The sequence below is a fragment of the Gastrolobium bilobum genome, unplaced genomic scaffold, assembly GCF_033153095.1.
Source record: "Gastrolobium bilobum isolate Gb01-03AN ecotype WA unplaced genomic scaffold, APGP_CSIRO_Gbil_v1 utg5269, whole genome shotgun sequence".
NCBI lineage: Eukaryota > Viridiplantae > Streptophyta > Magnoliopsida > Fabales > Fabaceae > Gastrolobium > Gastrolobium bilobum.
Window position 1 is genome coordinate 7,752 of NW_026897626.1, and position 19,377 is coordinate 27,128.

The window sequence follows — 19,377 nt, forward strand, 5'->3', positions numbered from 1 at the left end:
CAGATTCATTACTACATACAATCACATGGTACTGCCAAATTTAGGTTGCTTGTTCCTATTATTCAGGTCATTCCCTAGATTAATTTCCTACACAATTTCAAGCATAGATACCCAAACTACCATCCAAAGACTTTTCATTAATTAACTCTCGGTGCTTGACAATTTAATACTGCCGGGTTACCAAGGAACGTGTTGGCCAGACCCATTCCCAGTAACAGCTGGAATATCATTTCATCAAACACTGGGAGTCGTCAAATTCCATACTTCATTACTTATTCGTCATTCAAACATTAATCAATTGTAATCTACTACACATCATACTTCTCTCTTGAGGAGGTTTTCGTGTCTCATAAATACTAATTCTACTTTTGTCATGCCATGCAACGAGCAGATCCTACCCACTGCATGACATACACCACAGTAGTCTCAAGATTGAGACACAGTTCCCACTTTAGGACAGAATCTCAAATAATCAATGATACAATTAACCAATTCAAACATTTCAATTCAACTGCAACGTAGTACATTCAGACAACTCTTGCACAATTTAGTGACAACAACCATTCAAGTCAAATATTTCAAAGCAGCAAAGGGACATCACAACCGAACAGAGTATATAATAAAACAGTACATAATATTCAACAACCCTAACACCTTCACTAATATCAACAGCGAGACAGGTCAATCCAATTTAGCAGATCAAATTCACTTATTTACCCATACTACCCGTATCATTGTATAACTGACCTCTACACATCATGTCGACAGCTAAGTAAATCCATACAATACAGTCTACATTTCAGAAAACCAAACAGTATCTCACACAATTCTCAGGACTCAAAACTGCTCCAAGTAAATTACATTTCAAACTGCTGTGAATAGCACTTCCATAAGGTGAGTTCAACATGGCTCGGGATAACTCTAACCTTGTAATTACACTAACTTTCACAATTTAAAAGGACAACTCAGAACGTGCCAATCATGATTCAGATAGTGCCGTAATTTAATTTTGACATGCAGCAGTCAGCAAACAGTTCATCAACTAAAATAAAACAGCAAATAGTCCCACAAACAAACACAAATAACAAATAATCACACAATCATATTTAAACACCTTGAATCAAAACTGCTCTGATACCATTTAGTGTGACACCCTCCCTTGTACGCGTACAAGGGAGTTCTCTGCTAAGCGGATTAGAGTCGTAACGGAATAGAATTGAATAATTAAAATTCACTTTTAATTCACAATAAATTATCTTGCATTGAAATCTGGTTGTTCAAAAAAAATCAGAGTAGGACTTGTTAAAATTCATAGCTTGCGGAAATGACAGTTTTCCAGAAAACCTTGCTGCCTTGTAAAAATCGTATATATTCGAGTTCAACAGCTTAAAAAAATATTCTTTGATACAAGAAAACTAGACACCCAGGGCTTTACGTGCATATAAAAATCATTTCATTCGGGGGTGTTTAGCTCCCGAAACAGAACTCGCAAAGTAAGAGATAAATCAGTGAAAATTATTCCCAAAACTACCTGACTTGCAAAAATCATAAAAATCCGTGCTTACATGCTGTGGAAACAAAATTTATATAATATGAAACTAGGCATCTGGGGATTTAAGTGCATATAAATTATACTCCAATCGGAGGTCTGTAGCCCCAGAAACGGAACTCGCAAGGTGCTCGCGAAAACCGTTTAAAAGACAGAATTCAAAACGTGCATAAAATATTTTTGCGAAATATGACCAGAACCTTACAATTTACAAACTAACCATAAGAATCCAAATATAACAAATTGAGGCATGTTCTAACATTTTCTTCCAGCATCTCAAAGTATTACAGCATACTAGAGTGATCAGCTAACAATCAACAGAAAGAGCATGTCACATCAAACTTCCCAAAACAGCAGCAGCAAATAAACAGAACATGTCCAAATCAAATACTTCGTCAAACGATTTTACGTCTCCCTGCAATTTATAAAAATTGAGCCCCCGGAGGGGTGAGAAAAATCCCAGTAATGTGATAGTAAAACCAGTAAAGCAACAATATTAGACTAAGTGCAAAATTCCAAAACAGTCGCATCAACATATAATTTTCCGGACAGATGCTAACATATAATCATAGTGCGTATATAACGCCAAAGTACTAATCATGATGCGTATATAACGCCATAGTCATCAGAGTGCGTATATAACGCCATGGTAATGTACGCTCATAGCACTGCAGTGCACGCACTAACATACACAGTGGAGATTCCATATTGGCTCCATCAAAGGTGAATTCCAACTGTGACCTATGCGGACTGAAGCTAGGTGTCTCATACCCTGGTACCGGAGGGATGCCAATATGATGCGTGCTCAATCATATGCTTACTTATATTGTATACTGTTGGTTTCCAAACTAGATGCACAATGCGGTATGCCATGATATGCTTTGCACACACAAAAGAAACAGATGAATTATGATGTATAAATGCATGACTAGATCATCATTATAATAGCATATACTTCATCTACTTTTAATATCAAGCTGCCGAATAACAACTGCTTCCTAAAGCAGAATTTCCCATCATGACAAGTTCAAGGCAGAATACATATAACATATAACAGATACGAATCCAAGGCACGTGTGAGCAACAATTCACAATTTCATACACTAGCTAATAGTCACAATAGGCCTCACCACCAAAAACTTACCTTGACACTTTAGCTCTTTAATCAAGCATTCCAAATATCCTCAAACAGTCCAATATTTAGGACCTTACGCACCTAAACAAACATATACACCAAATCAGAATTTATTACATTCATTCCTCTACGTTACATAGTTTTTCCATTCTTCCTAAATCCTTGGTTCACCATCGGTTTCATGGTTCTTAATTTAAATTAATATACTGACTTAAGGTTGCATTACCATATGTTCTCAAGTGACAACACTCAAGCGTTCTATGCAGGCAGATTCGGTTTGCACAGCCATTACCAAGAACCTTAAAATTGAATTAATTACATAACATGTTGTACATGATTTAGAAGGGTGATAGTGAGATCTGACATGCTGCCTACAATAATTCTTAATGCATTTAAGGCTTGGTTCATCTAATAGATGCTTATAACTTTCACTTAACACAACTCTATCAATATCACTTAGTCATGAACTAACAGGTTATATAACATGATGACTACAAGAGTTATAGACACACACAAGGCACGATTCAAATCTGATTTCATGCTTCTCCTACCAATAATTATCAAATGGCATAACCATAATTTTCCATGCATCTGGTTCGTTTCTTTAGTCATTAGCAAAGGCTTCCAACTCTTGTATTTTGATCAATTATCATGCTTCTAATGCAATGGTTTTCTGCCTTGAATTTTATCCTTTCCATTTATAGCAATTACAAAATCCCAAAGTTCATACAGATTCGGTTTTTTTTTAAGGCTATCCCCTAATGCAATTTTATTTCTTTTTCTTCAACATAAATTACTTACATCACCTAGGCATGATCACTAGAACTTTTAACATTTACATAACCTTGTTCACAATATTTGCGGTGCGCTAAAGGGGCATACAACATGCTGTCTATATAGGTTTAAAACATGAAGAACTAAATTATAATTCTGGTCCAAAGACAGTCCTACAGCATGACAAGAAACTCTCTTCCAATCTTAAAACGGTTCTTTAAATTTGTATGCATAAAATCTATGGCTGTCCGAAAATGACAGAAGCAAGGAGAGGGATTGAGCAAAAGAAAATACCGAGTTTAATTGCAATTAATTATATAGAACGAACCGTAATTATTGGATTACTAATTATTGGATTACAAAGTATCACCAATTGGTAGAAAAAAAACCCGCAACTCCTGGACTCCCGAATTTGGAGTATCCTACTTTCACGCAATTCACAGCGTTCAACAAGCAATCGATATTTCACGATCAAATTTCATTGAGCACATGCAGCGGCTGAACAAGACAAAGAGAAAGGAATAAAAACAAAATAAAGACATATATCTCTCTCTTACATGCAGGTGGGGACCGAAACAGAGAGGGGAAAGAAACTTGGAACTCTAATCACCTTCTAAGCTGCATCCAAGGGTTAGCTATACAAGTGGAAGACAGCAAATCTCATTCTCCAATCAAAACCAGCCGCATGCAATGGTAAGTGCGACTCCATCAAGGCATAACCATGTTCCAACAAGGGGAAAAACTTACTCAGAATCGATCCAAGTAGGGGAAACTAGAAGGCAGCGAAAAAATTACCTTACCTTCTCCTACTTGAAGTGGGCTGTGCGCACAAGAAGAGGGAAAAGGATGTTGAGCTTCAACCTCCTTGCTAATGGTTACACGGCTGAGCTAGGAAGGAAGGATAAGTATGCTTGGTGTTTTGCTACCTCCTTAGAGCACTCACGGTTGGTGGGGAAGATAAGGTAGAAGAGGAGGTAACCATTGTTTGTGGTGTTCATCTAATAAAGCTTACGGTTGTGAGGTTGGAGAGGAGATGAGGGGAATGAAAGTGTGTTGCTTAATTCTGATTCAAAGGCCAATAACTCAGATTTGTTCTCTCTTCACCAAACGCACGAGAAGACAACAATGGGAAGGAGATAGAGTCAGCTAATAATCTGGACCCAAATCCAATAATTCAGATTGGTCACACTCCTTTAGGCGCACAAGGAATATGATAAGATGAGAGCTGGTTGTTTCTTTTGACAAATGGCACAAAGTGGATTTCCTTCCTCACTCATTGGTTGCATGGGTAAGGGTTATAAGGATTGATAGCTATTGCCATGTGGCTACTTTTGACCAATAAATAATAATCATGCAGATTTCTCTTGGGTAAGGAAAGAATAAGGCTAAAGGATCATAGGATCCAATAATTTTAGTCTCCTAATAGATCACCTATCATGTGCAATATTCCACTAATTGTTATTTCATGTATACTCAAGATATTAACTAAAGCTTTTGTACATTGTACTCAAATTAATCAAGACTTTTATTCTTCATAATAAAATTAATCACCTACTTTCAACTAGGATTTAAGTTCAGAAAATATACGTAGTTATTCCTAATAGCATGCAGAAAATAATTTCCCTAAACTACATTGAATTTGAATTCAAGACAACTTCCATGTTCCTAACTGAAATGTATATATTACTTCCTGAATTCGCGGGATGTTACAGGTATAATATTGGATTGATATATTAATTTTATTCTTATTTGGTATAATTCCAATCTTTAGGTAACTTTATTTAAAATATATTATATGTATTTCTAATCCCTAGAGAGTCAAGGGTTAGTTTTATATGAATTTTTTTAGTATGATTCCGATCTTTAGGGTGTCCCAAGTTAGTTTTATGTGAAGATTTTTATATGTACCTCTTAATCCTTAGAGCATCATATGTTAAATTATATATGTTAGGAATTTTATTGGGCTTAATTTTAAAATCATTTAATAATATAACAAATATAAATGATAGTATATATAATATTAATGAAATATTTATTTTATCATGATTTTTTTTTATGATTGAGGAAATGATCTTTATCGTAATATCATTATATCGGTAGTAATGTGTAGATGATTATTATATAATAAATGAATCCTATCATAATGATATATCTTGTAATTATTCAGTAATTAATATCATGATTTATATTATATTAAACATGTCATAACGAATTAATTTTACAATGATAGTGTATAATATGTCATCCTAATTAATTATTATTATTGTAGTTATATGTAATTAATCATTATAAGATTATAGAGTATTTTTAATTGAATTATATAATTAATAATAAATTAGTATTTAATAATTTGTTTCAAAGTATTAATAATTATAATCTAATTACATGATATAATTTATAAATAATTAGACCATAACAATAAATTATATATAATGTATGCAATCAAGATCCTTAGGATATTTTAGGTAGTTTCTTTTTTAATTTGCTATATGTGATATTGATATTGGGAACTTTATAGGTTAATTATATAGAATCAAGTGATATTAATTATAGGTTAATTATATATGAATATTATTGGAAAATTTATTGGGTTTTCACTACTAGAAAATAATAGGATTAATTATTTTGGGAATAATCTTAATGCTTTGATAATGTATTTTGCCTTTGATAAAATGATGGAAAATTAATTATGTTCGATATGAATTTTATTTAATAATTGTGGAAATTATTATTGATACCCTGAATTAATTGAATAATTGATATGATGATTGGATTATGTGTAATGGATAATTGATATGATGATCGAGAATTATGTGTAATGATGATTGGATTATGTGTAATGGATAATTGATATGATGATCGAGAATTATGTGTAATGATGATTGGATTTAGGTTTACTCTGATAGATGTTGGATAATTGAATTATGATATCCTGATGGATTTGGAAATTATGATATTCTTGGATAATTGAATTTGGAAATTATATTCTTGCCTCTTCGTAAAGTGATGTGGAAATTATAAAAACTACTTGAGGAAATTTTCCAATTATGAGAATTGTTACATGATTAAATTGATTGTGTGTGATTGAAATAAATTAATAGTGGGAGGATAGCTTTGGGATGGTACCTCCTAAAGTGATGAACACAACCTTTGGGCTTTATGCCTCCGATATATTTATTCGATGTGAACAAATATTATCTGTTCTTTCCAAAGTGGTGTCTGGCTGGGTTTCCCGGATACTAGTAGCAACTTTGGGAAGAGGTATGCACACTAGGAAGAGATATTTTGATTATGGCCAATTTGATTATTTGTGACTGGCAGGGTTTCCCGGGTCTACCATGGTTCTCTTCCCACTAAATACAATGAACTCAAACATGATTAATAATGAAATTTGTTATTTGATTTGATTATGATGAATGTCATTGAGTTGCGAATATTTTCATGTATGTAATATTATGATTAATGTTGTGCTGATTGTGGTAGCTGATGATTATCCTCACTAAATCCACTAAATTAATTTAATAAAGATAAGAATAGATTTAATTGTACATATATATGATGAATATTGAAATTGATGTTTGATTCAATTTTTATGTGATTACAGTTTTTATTTGATTATTATATTTGAATTATATAATTGTGTTTTGGTTAGGATTACCAACTTTACTGACTGTTTATGTTTGTTTGACTGCAATGATCCTTTCGGGGGGAGCAGACTTTCAGTGAAACAGGTTCCAAAGAATCGGGCTAGCAGTGGGTAGTGAGAATAACTACTCAGAGATTTTTGCCAATCCTAAATTTTATGTATAAGACATATCTCTGATTTTATTGTAATATTTATGAATATAATAAAGAGCCAGTGTCTCTGTACAGGTGTGGCGGTAACATTTCCCCAAATTAATTTTAGATTAGCTTCCGCAATAGATTTAAGATCTTAATAAATAGTTAAATGCTATTTTTTAAAAAAATTTCTCTATTATAGGAATATTTTATTGTTGTTAAAATTGTTAAAAATTTGGGGGTTTTACACTTATGCACATACTTGGAATGACACAACTATGCCTCTAAGATACCTTTTACAAATTTCAAAACTTCCTAGCCCACAAAACCCTACAAGGCTGAAGCCATGACCTAGGGAGAGCCAAGGATTTTCATCTCTTCAATTCACATAACCAATGGTTCCTAGAACTCTTACTTAGTCCTTAAGTTATCTAGGTATCCATTTACCAATTCAAACAAGACTCATGCCTATTTTTCTTCACATAGAGGGAATACATAGAGGGAACCAAGATATTTCTCATCATTTCTTAAGTCATTTTAATTCATAATCATACCAATGCAACACATTGGAATCTCAACACGTCATTAAAACAATTTTAACATAATTAAACCCTATAGGAACCCTAATGGCCGAAACCTAGAGGGAAGGGTCACATGGGATTTTTTCTTTATACTTTCAATTACCCACTTAATTCATAACTTACACGAACTTATAAACCTTAACAAAGTGTACAATTAAATTTTTCACACCAAACCCAACTTGGGCCTACTATGGCCGAAGCCTATAGGAAGGATTTCAATGGGATTTTTCCAAACTTACACTCATATATATGTTCACCTCAATACTACATCATATTCATCAATAATCCAACACAAATTCAAATTCCAAACTTATTAATTTCCCACCAAAACATGTTCATATATTTCAAGACTTATATCATGAAAATCAAACCATAGGAATAGAGATTTCTTACCTCCAATCACTTGTACAAGGTATAACACCTCGTATTTTTATATGTATAATTATATGTGATAATGTTGATTAAAATGGAAGGATTAGTGAAAATCTGGAAATTAGAGCCAAAATACATAGAAAGGGCAAATGCTAATTTACGAAACACGTATCCCTAGGCATGAAAAATTGAGTAGAATGTCTCAAATGGTAAAAATAAGGTCAGAAACGGATTCAGAACGAAAAATCGAGTGGATAGGCAAGTTTCAGAAATTTTGATGAATAGTGATTTTTCCGGTGTAAAATACTGCGGTAGAACTGTACCGATAAGTGTGAAATTTTGATCAGTATTTTTAGGAATCAAAAATATGACGTGAACGAGAAAAATATGTAGGTTATGAATTTGTGGTTTAAATTAGGTGATTAATTAAAGTTAAATCGCGTGTGGGACCCACTTATGGTTTAAGTGACTTAAAAGTCACAATTACATGACATTCTCTCTCCATTCTCTTCTCCTCTTCCGTGGGTTTCTCATCCTCCATAGCCAAAACCTTGCCAAATTCCTTTCTCTTGTAACTTCATCAATTCGATTCAAGTGATTCTGGAATTGAAATTGGTTGGAAACAACATTCCAAACCCATTAGTAGTATTAAGCCATGAAACCCACCACATTTTGAGAAAAACCCTCCCCAAACCCGCGGCCATGTGTTGAAAATAGGTGTTCTTGGAGTTGTTGCTTAAGCTATTGCTTGGGTATTGTGTGGAGGAGCCTTTTACCTTGATTATTGGTGAGTAGCTCTACTTGTAAGTATTTAATTTGGTGGATTTCAAATTGGTGACCTAAAGCATGTGTATATGGATTGATATAGTTAGAGAGCTCAAATTGAAAATGTGTATTAGATAAAAGTAGCTTAGAATGATGTGTTTGAGTGATTAAACTCATAAAAATTATTGGTGAAATCATTGGATAACGTAGGAAAATTTGTAATGGATGTTGTCATGGAAATCATAAATGTGTTGGGTGAAAATTAAGGGTTGGTTATTGGTATGAATTAAGTGTATGATTAAAGGTGTGGATGAGTGTTAAATTGAAATGAAAACTTGGTGTGTACTTCCGTGAAGATTTCGAACCATAGAGGAATTCTAGGGAAAATGAGGTGAACCATATTGTATAAGAAATGGTTGATGTTTTGAGGCATATAAAGACGGATTGGTGAAGTAGTTGGGTGGCAAAGAGAATTAAGATATTGGATTAAATGGTTGTTGGCCATTGGGTCTAAAGGGTTATGTTTAAATTACATTAATGTGAAATTGTGTGAATTCTTGAAATTGGGTGAATTGATGCATTTGATTTATGGTCAATTTTGTTGATCATATAGGTTGCCACTCACAGATTCAATAGAAGTGGATTAAGCTTGGAGCTTACGTTGAGGAGCATTGGCTTCGGAGTGAGTTAAACCTTTGGAACTTGGGTTTTATTCCCTCGTGTGTTCCACCACACCTAGTGGAAGGTTGTGATTGGATTTGATGCCTTTGATTATGTATAAATGTATGTTCATGCATTATTGAGATGATTGTGTGACATGCTTGGAGTATGTTGTGTGATATAATTGTGATCTCTGGCCAGTAGATGTGTGTTGGTTTGGACTTCCGCTGGAGATATCCTTTGGGGATTCCGGTCGGGTTGTTGCCGTGGGGCCGACTCTGGGAGCGGTACAAGGATGATCCAAACGTGGGACTTCCGCTGGATAGGGCTCATGAGGAGTTCCAGTTGGGTTTTGCCATGGGGTCGTCTCATCCATGGAAGAGGCACCAGGAAGATTCTGGGAGTTATATGATGGGGTCCTTGAAGGGAATCCTGATGTGGATGTCCTTGGATTTGTGCCCAGTTGTTGTGTGATATTTGTATGTTATGCATTTTATATGATGATCATTGTATGCACATTGAGTGAGCCATGGGGTGCAGTGATCCTCTAGTACCCTTGGTTTACTGAGATATATTTGTATATCTCACCCCGCGTTTGGGAACATCATTTCAGGTCATGTTGAGCATGGTGGATCTTCGGGCAAGAGGCCCGCTTAGTGGAAGAGTAGAGCGTGAGGAGCATTTGGAGGGCATGACATATTGAAGGATTCCATTTGATGTATATAGCATAATATTTATATTTTGGACTTAGGTTATGAACTTGTTGCATGTGGATATTGTCATGCTCTTGTATGTTTATGACTATATGTTAAGTCCTTTAAAATTGATGTATAGTTATGCCTCTCGTTATTTTTGTATTTTGAGTGAGCATGGGACTTGTCCATGGCCACATAATTGTATTTTGAGGCATTAGAAGACTTGGGATGTAAATAGGCCCTTTGTTGTGTAAAATGACTACGTTATTGAGAATTGTTGTAATGGATGCATTCAGAATGAATATGCATGATGGAAGGACCTAGAGCCTATATTAGTACTTGTGTAAGGTGTATATTAAGTATCAAGGTGTTAGGAGTAAGTTACATCACTCATTTTGTGTCTTTAAAGCTGTCATCTGTCATTTTTACTGCAGCGTAATCGATTACCTTTCATTGGTAATCGATTACCTGAAACAGAGGACGAAAATTTGAGCCACTGTGATCAAATGGGGTTTGTCCATGCCACTTTGTGGTTAGTACTTTTAGTTGGAGTTGTATAAACTGTTAGATGGTCTGGTCTACGTTTTGTAGTTCCGTGACTAGAGACTCATACTTATGTTATTTAATTAATGAGGTATTTCTGTTAGTTGTTTATTGCAATGTACATACAGGCGATGTTTTGAAAATGGTTAAGTAATCAAGTTGGTAATAATTAATGACATCATAATTGAAAAGAAAAAGATATTCCGCAATTTTAATTAAGCGCAGCTTAATACGATATCATTACCGGATATATACGGGGTGTTACAGTAGGTCGAGAGCTTCCTATGGTCAATTTGGGGAAGTCCTTGTCTTTGATGTGACTTACAAAACAAACAAGTTCAAGTTTCCTTTTGCCCCTTTTGTTGGGGTTAATCACCATAGGCAATCAATATTAATTGCTGCTGCTTTGTTAGAGGATGAAACAGAGGCAACCTTTACTTGGTTGTTTGAACAGTTTTGGATATGCATGTTTGATAAGTCTCCTATTGCGATTATTACAGATCAAGACAAAGCAATTGCTAAGATATTTCCAGAAGCACGACATCGTTTTTGTGCATGGCACATCAAAAAGCATGTTTTGGAGCATAGTCAAGCATTACGTGCACAATTCAAAGATAGTTTTGATGTTGACTTTCGTGCATGGTATAAAAGTCGAAGCATAGAAGAATTTGAAGACAAATGGGAAGCATTAAGAACTAAATATGATATTAAAGCAAGTAGTTGGTTGGCTAACATGTATGCTTCACATAACAATTGAGCAAAGGCATACTTGAAAGATACATTTTTTGCTAGAATGACTACAAGTGGCCAAAGTGAGAGCATCAATGCATTTTTTGATGGATATGTCAACTCCAACACAATGTTAAATGACTTTGTTACCCAATGTGATAAAGCAATCAAGTCTAGAAGAGATGCAGAAGAACATGAAGATTTTAAAACTAGAAATACGAAAGCAAATTTGGAGAGTAATCATCCAATTGAAGCAATAGCTGGAGAGCGCTACACAAGAAAACTGTTTGAAATTTTTAAAAAAGAGTGGAGGGCTACCACACAAGATTATTTTCATGAAAATATGTCAACAGACAAGCATAATATTAGGTACCGTGTGGGGTCTCCCAAAGTTAATAAAGAGTTGTGGGCAATTGTTGATTACAATTTGATAGAAAGTTCCACTACTCATTGTTTTTGTACAAAGTTTGAGACTATGGGGATTTTATGCAAACATATTTTGACTAGATGGACCATGAATGCAAGCTATAAGGCTGAAAATCTTTTGTATGTTCATTCTGAAACAACTACCCGTGAAGTAAGTGAGTTGCCTTTGTTGTCAACTCAGTCGAAGTGCAATTTGGCTATTTCTGAAGCATAAGATTGTTTTCATGAAATTAGAAGATTTGATACTATTGTTGATGAATTTATTCAACAACAATTAGAAAGGAAGAGAAAAAGAACTGAAGAAGAAACCATAAGCTCAATTGTACCTTCACAAAGTGGTTTCATTCCTTCTCAAGTTTCACTTAATTATGTTCGAGACCCCACTCAAGCAGTCAAAACTAAGGGGCGTTCAAAAGTTGCTTCACGAATAAAATCAAGCATTGAGTTGGCAGCCAAACAACAAAAAACTTGCAGTTATTGTCGAGAGAAGGGTCATAATAAGACCAGTTGTAAGAAGCAAATGGTATTTCTCATATATTGTTCCTATTTATGCTTATGTATTTCCTCTCTGAACTTGATAAAAAAATGTGATTTTTCATTTGTAGATGGATGCTGCAAGAGAGAAGCAAAAGAGATAATAGTTTCATTTGAAAGTTGTACCTGATGACATTGTAGATTTTTCAATGAAGATGAAGCTTTGACATGGCTGAATTGTTTTGACATAGATGAATTATTTTGTGCATAAGTTGAGTTGTAGATTTTTTTTTAATGTAAGCAATTGCATTGTAAAGAAATCTTGATATAGTTTATTTATGGAAAGTTTCAAATTACTTTGATGTATGTACAGTTCCCAGTAGTTCTGTGAAGCAAACTGTTTTGCGGAAAATCTGACAGCAAAACAACAAACTTTGCATTTCGCTAAAAATCTAACAGCTATACAACAAACTTTCAATGCACATATATTGAGCTATATAACTCTGACTACTATGAATTATATATCATTTTAAATATTTAGATGTTTTCTATAATATAACAAAAATTAAGAATTTTATAGGTTGAAATGTATTCCCAGTTCTATTTGGAAGTTCAATGGTTTAGGATGAGTTCTTTACTATTGTCAAAGAGTAATACAAAATATAAATTTGATAAAACAAACACGTGATAAATAACTCACATTGAATAATTTTGTACATGGATTTATATTACATTGACATCGATATCCTATAATGACTACTAAATTCCAAGTTACAACTCATACAAAATATCCTATAATGACTCTTCCTAGTCATAATATTCCTTGAATATGGATGATATGGATGAACTGTTTGCTGATTCGGATGAACTGTTCCTAGTTATAGTATTCTGAGATTTTTCCATCAAGCAAAATAACTTCTGATGATATGGATGAACTGTTTGCTGATTCATATATCAAATTCATTGTGGAATTGATATCCAAAGAAGTGTCTAAAGACAGTGTTAATTGGACAATTCCAGCAGGAGAATGGAAAAGGTCAGTGGAGGAAAGGCTGTAATCTTCAGTCACCTTTCCTTTGCCAACAACTTGAGAAATTGGGACCAAAGCAAAGCCCAAAAGCTGGTCTTCCATGGGATTTCTAGCCCGACTAAACATCTGAATCTCACATTTCAGAACACCATCCATTCAGGTAATCTTCATCCTCAAGTTTTCATTGAATGTTGGGTTTTTGCCACCTCCATTAATAATTCTGGTAGAGAGAGTCTCATCGGGGTTGTAAGTAAGAGAGAATTTAGCATATACATCCTGATCATTATATATGCATATGTTATGAATATTCCTAGCATGATGATCAAAGATATCAAGAATCCCCGAGAACTCAGCTGCATCATCTGCATTGTAGAGAAACAGAGTAACTATAGATATTTTGTTCACCAATGATCACGCATTGAGGCCATGTATCAAAAACACAGAACATAAAATTGTAAAGGAATAAACAGAACATCATCTAGGCTCCTGCTTTTGTTGTCCCAGTTTACCTTAGTGCATTTCCTCAATTTTGGCAAGGTTGTAAATTCCTATGTATCTTATTATCTTGAGCTGAAATGAATATAAACAAACAAATATACAACCATATGTAAGAACCTGCACCGTTAATTTAGGAAATTAATTAAATAAATATGAGATTAAAGAAATAATTCCATAATTGACCCTAATAATTATGAGAAGACTTAAATAATTATAGTAAGAGATTAATAATATTGAAAGTCGATTTTCTGATGAAAATTGCAGATACCGGCTCTGCTTCGCGGTATAAGTGCGTACCGGTGAAGTATCCCGAAAAATTATAATAAGTGTATGAATATTCCTAGAATAATACTTAAGTCAAGAATATCAATTTTGGAGTCGAAATGAAGAGAATTGATGTCAGAACTAATACCGAATGCGTTAAAACGTGTACCAAAAAAGTGTTGCGAAAAATTAAAATTAAAATATGAAAAATCTTAGAAAAATGGCTAGGTTCAGAATATGAAGTTTGAGGTTAAAATGATAAGCGTAGCTATTAATGCTAATACTGCGCGATTAAACTTAAGCACGATTATAAATACAAGGGCACACATTTCTAGGTCAGAATTTTCACACTTCCTACGTGGGTTTTCTGATCCTCTTGGCTGCCACCCTCTCCACCTTACTCTATAACCTTCTTCTTCATGAAGCTCAACCAACGAACCATCTTTCTTCATTGTTCCTTCACCAAAACATCATATAATGGGATGTGCTAGAATTGTGTGGTTGAAAGGCTAGTCATTTCCGAGTTGTAGCTTCAGTTTGGGAGGGTGTGGGTGCTGACTTCTTGGGTTTGTGTGGAGGGAGTCATTTTCTTAGCATTTGTTATTTCAAGAAGCCACCTTTGAAGGAAAAGGGCCAAGCTTGGTGATCATTTTCGTGGCCTCACTTGTGTAGCATATTTGGGTGGTATATAAGCCACTAAATCACTGCCATTTTCTGAGTTCTTGAGCCCATAGATATACCATGATCATTTCTTTTTAAATTTCATGAATTTAGCTTGTTTTGAGTCTTTTAAAAAGGAAAACTTTGATGATTCAAGTAAAATGTTGTTAATTTAAGTGTAATATGGTAGTTTGAACTTCTGTTTGTGGGTAAATCGAAGGTGGGAACCTTGGGAGGCCATTGGAGCTCGAATTATGCAGAAAAATCTGCATTCTCGCATTTCTGCACAGGTGATAATCGATTACCTTTGAGTGGTAATCGATTACCATGAAGGGTAATCGATTACCCCCTGTATGGTAATCGATTACCTAGTGCAAATGTGACAGCAACAACCTAGTTTAGTAAAATTGCGATATCTCGAGTTACAGAGCTCCAAATTGAGTGAGGTTTAGACCTTTATGAAGCTAACACATAGTGCTACAATCCGGTAAAATTTCATAGTCATTGTATAAGTGGATTGGTCGAAGTATTAGTTTGAAGTCGCGACTTGGTTGCTGTAAATTCAGTTTGTAGCAGTCACTTTACGAAAAGCATAACCGGAGTTATACAACTCCGATTGAGACATAAAGTATATCTTTGTTAACCTTAAGATGTCTAGTTTAACATTGTAAAATATTATAATATTTTGTAAAAAGATGAAATTGAATTCTTGAAAATGGTAAAGACAGTTTAGTGCTTGTGGCTTCGGAAAGAGCCCGCAGTAAGCGAAACGAAAAAGAAATAATGTTCGTATTAAATCTGAAAAACTATGATACGTTGATTGATAGTATGAATGTTATGAAAACAGATCTGTGACCTTGCTGGACACTGTTATTACTTGTGATCCTCTGGACACCGAGTCGTGAGGGAGGGTTTAGCTTGACAGGTAAGCTTTCGTGTCCTCGGATTGATCTGTTGCTTGTTCCACCGACCTCCATGGGAGGGTGGTTTATATGCATGTATGCTTTTATGAAAATGATATATGCATTGATATATGCCTGAGACATGTTGATATAGTTTTTGATGTAATGTTTGAATGTGATGTTTGTACTTGTACGATCAGGCAGCAACCCCGGTGTGCAAGGCATGAGACAGTATCCCTCATGTTGATAGGTAACAGACGTGTATAAACCCTATCTTGTTCCCTGGCCAGTTGAACCGCACTTACATACATCACATGATTAATGAGTTGTAGTATTTAGCTTGTTGAGCAAGAGATTATACTGTCATGATATAAATGCCTTAACATGAACATGCATTGAAATCACTGTTATTAAACTTGTATTATACTTGTAAGTAAGCTTGGGGCGGAAGAGTCCTTGAGGACCCCTTGTCTTACTAATATTTCTTTTTAGAGATCTCACCCCACGTTTGGGGTACATTTTCAGGTTCAGGTAGCTCGGGGGTGGATCCATGACTAGCTTATACCTCGTGGATCTCCCTTTCATGTTTCCATATTAGTTTTATTAGTTGTGCTTAGGGTCTTTGAATGAGCTTTTATTTTAAATTCTTTTATGTGCCTCAGATTTTTTAATAGGGAAGCATGTTAGTTAATGATCAACATCCACCTTAGCTGTACTTCTGATTTTATAGTTTATGCATTTAAGGGTGTTGTATCCTCGTTGAATCAAGATGTGTCTTTTTTGTGTGACCATATATAAATGTCATGTGTATCGATTTGTCATTGGATTGTTGATATGGGTACTTCAACTATAGCTCCATGAAAAATTACATAGAGCATTTTTACTTTACTCTGAGTTTGCTTCTGCATGATTGAGAAATTTTGTAATGTCATCTGTGAGGTTGCTTTTTACCTCCCCTGTATTCTGATATTTTTGTGTGCAGCTTCTTGGCAGAGTGTTTAACATTCTACGTGAGAATAATCCAGAACTTGCTGGAGACCGTCGGAGGACTGTTATGAGGCCTCCACAAGTTCTACGGGAGGGCACTAAGAAAACTGTCTTCGTGAATTTTAAGGATCTATGCAAAACGTATGTTGATATTTTAGTCTCCTGTTGGCTATGTGTAATGCCTCTTGGCAATTTTTTCCATTTTTCATCCTCTCCTTTGGTTAGTGTATTGCTACTCAATCTTTTAGGATGCATCGGCAGCCAGACCATGTCATGGCTTTCTTGCTTGCTGAACTGGGTACTAGTGGCTCTCTAGATGGACAGCAGAGATTGGTTGTGAAGGGAAGATTTGCACCCAAGAACTTTGAAGGAATTCTAGGACGATATGTCAGTAAGTATTTGTTCTTACATTTAGCGTCATCATATCATTCCTATTTTCTACTATAAGTTTTGTAATATTTTATACTTCTCTTGTAAAGAATCAATTCAACCCAAATGTTTAATCTATCAGGCGAGGTTACATTAATGGTTTTATACTTCTCTAACATGCCCCCTCACACGAGATCCCACTGGGCTTGAAAGGTGTACAATGCACAGGCCCACCTATCTGTGCTAAAAAATTCCAAAGACTTAATTAATTATTTATTAAATAGGGGCGGTGAGGATCGAACTGTGACACCAAAGCTCTGATACCATGTAAAGAACCAATTCAACTCAAAAGTTTAAGCTATTAGGTGAAGTTACATTAATGATTTTATATTTCTCTAACATAATAAATTAAAGTGATTCCAATTTGTTTGATGCCTCCGTTGGTGATGTATCTTGTGGTTATTGTATTGCTGTGTATGAACTACAAAGCCTTCACGGTAAAAGTTAATTATATCCTGTATTTTTTTTTTTCAGATGAGTATGTCATTTGCCTTGGATGCAAAAGTCCTGACAGAATCCTTTCTAAGGAGAACCGTTTGTTCTTTCTCCGATGTGAAAAGGTGAATTTTCTATGTGCCAATCACCCTCTTCTCTTTCTTTGTTTTCTAGGCTGTGAGCCTTCACTCTTTACCCTCTCCTCTCTCAAAAAAGATTAAGTTTTCTGCCTTTTTGGTAATTCGATCATTCAATTTGTGGTCAAGTATTTTGCAAACGTGGCCTTTGGTGATTTGAAGGTTTTTGGTAATTTGTTTGTTTAAATTATGGTCTGTTATTTTTGGTTCAGTTTCCTTCAATCCCTTGCTTTTTTTTTTTGGGTTCATGGACCTTGGACCCCAATTAGTTTGGGATAAATATGATGTTAATGTATTTTTTGTTCAGTTTCTCTTTATAATTTTTTTGTTTTTTTTTCCTGTTAAATTAAATCATCATCTATTGTGGTTTAGTGACATTAATTACACTATAGTACCAGAATTATATTGATATGAAAGATTGGAGATAAACTTCTACAAGATTGTTCTAAGACAAGGAAAAAATGCAAACTACAGTAATCATCACCAACAGCAGTGATATACAGTAGAAATAACAAAGAAAATTACAAGGAAAAGACCTCCCGAGGTCACCCTCAGAATCAACAAATCTAGATTTTAGGAGATCTCAAATTCCACGTTAGACCAATACTGAAATCATACCTACCTCACTCACATACTCCACCTCCTTTTATCATATTCTCTAAGGATATTCTAGAACTATTCTCTAACTAACTACCTAACCCACGCACCACTTTTCAGGTCCATCAGTCTTCCATCTAGTTTAAAAAAATTCTGCCACCTTCAATAATTTGAAAGATTATCAGACAAACACCTCCTTGTACTTAAGTTTTTAGATACACATACTCATTGCTCACGGCTTTTCATTACTAAGTGAAAAACACACACAAGAATTATATGTAATTTTCAAAACTAGAGAGAAAGTCCTTATAACTTCATCATATGATTCATATCTTAAGAGAGATCAAAGTAATTTGCCTTTCTTCTCGTTTCATGTCTTTAATTGTTTATATTATTTTAGAAATGACATAAAATGAGACTGAATCATTTATGTTTGACTGAACCATAAAATGACATCAAATCATTATGTTTTTGGAAATTATTTTTAACTGTTGGGATATCTTACAATTCTGGTTTGTTGCTTGTAGTGTGGATCAGGAAGATCAGTTGCTCAAATCAAAGCTGGTTTTGTTGCTCGTGTTGGCCGTAGGAACGCGGGGACATGATTTGATCCTTTAAATTTTTGTCTGAATAGATGTAAACTGGCTTGGGAAATGAACCATTTCCCAATTTATTTATTTTTGCCTATGTTTGTTCTATGATGAGTTTATTGCGGTACATTTTCGGCTTGTTTTCTGTTTTGTCAAAGGTTTGCAGAATCATTCTGCGGGGAGTTATATGATGCTGATCCAATAATTTTTACAACCATCCCCTGTCAAACACAGTTCATTTTTGTAACGTAAGAGAGTCAAGAGATTAGTGTTCCATTGTGTTGGATATCGTTGCATTTTTACTCGACTATGTAAGGTAGTTGTTGGATTTTATTTTTTTTGAAATCGTGCAGGTTCATTGTACT

The 19,377-nt window shown here is 34.6% G+C and overlaps 2 protein-coding genes and 1 long non-coding RNA gene across 4 annotated transcripts; 2 read left to right on the forward strand and 1 right to left on the reverse strand.

Moving 5' to 3' along the window:
* Window positions 1–1,523: 1,523 nt before the first annotated feature.
* Window positions 1,524–4,652, reverse strand: LOC133308726 (uncharacterized). 2 transcript variants are annotated; one of them, XR_009751212.1, is made up of 4 exons: window positions 4,069–4,652; window positions 3,787–3,956; window positions 2,694–2,765; window positions 1,524–1,964 (listed from the first exon to the last, which is right to left on the reverse strand). It is a non-coding gene; the product is annotated as an uncharacterized LOC133308726 (long non-coding RNA). The 2 variants fall into 2 exon arrangements; XR_009751211.1 differs by having other exon boundaries at window positions 1,527–1,964; window positions 3,829–3,956; window positions 4,069–4,650.
* Window positions 4,653–11,647: 6,995 nt separating this feature from the next.
* On the forward strand, window positions 11,648–12,223 carry LOC133308724 (protein FAR1-RELATED SEQUENCE 5-like). Its single transcript, XM_061509407.1, has one exon. The coding sequence runs from the start codon at window positions 11,648–11,650 to the stop codon at window positions 12,221–12,223; it is 576 nt and encodes a 191-aa protein (XP_061365391.1).
* Window positions 12,224–16,813: 4,590 nt separating this feature from the next.
* On the forward strand, window positions 16,814–19,033 carry LOC133308725 (eukaryotic translation initiation factor 2 subunit beta; the record flags this gene model as incomplete). Its single annotated transcript, XM_061509408.1, has 4 exons — window positions 16,814–16,965; window positions 17,073–17,215; window positions 17,728–17,813; window positions 18,950–19,033. Coding segments are annotated over 4 exons (459 nt in total), but the record flags the coding sequence as incomplete, so codon positions are not given.
* Between the last annotated feature and the right edge of the window lie 344 nt (window positions 19,034–19,377).

Excerpts from the sequence above, each read along its gene's own strand:
- LOC133308724 (XM_061509407.1), top strand. The coding sequence starts at position 11,648 with ATGACTACAAGTGGCCAAAGTGAGAGCATCAATGCATTTTTTGATGGA.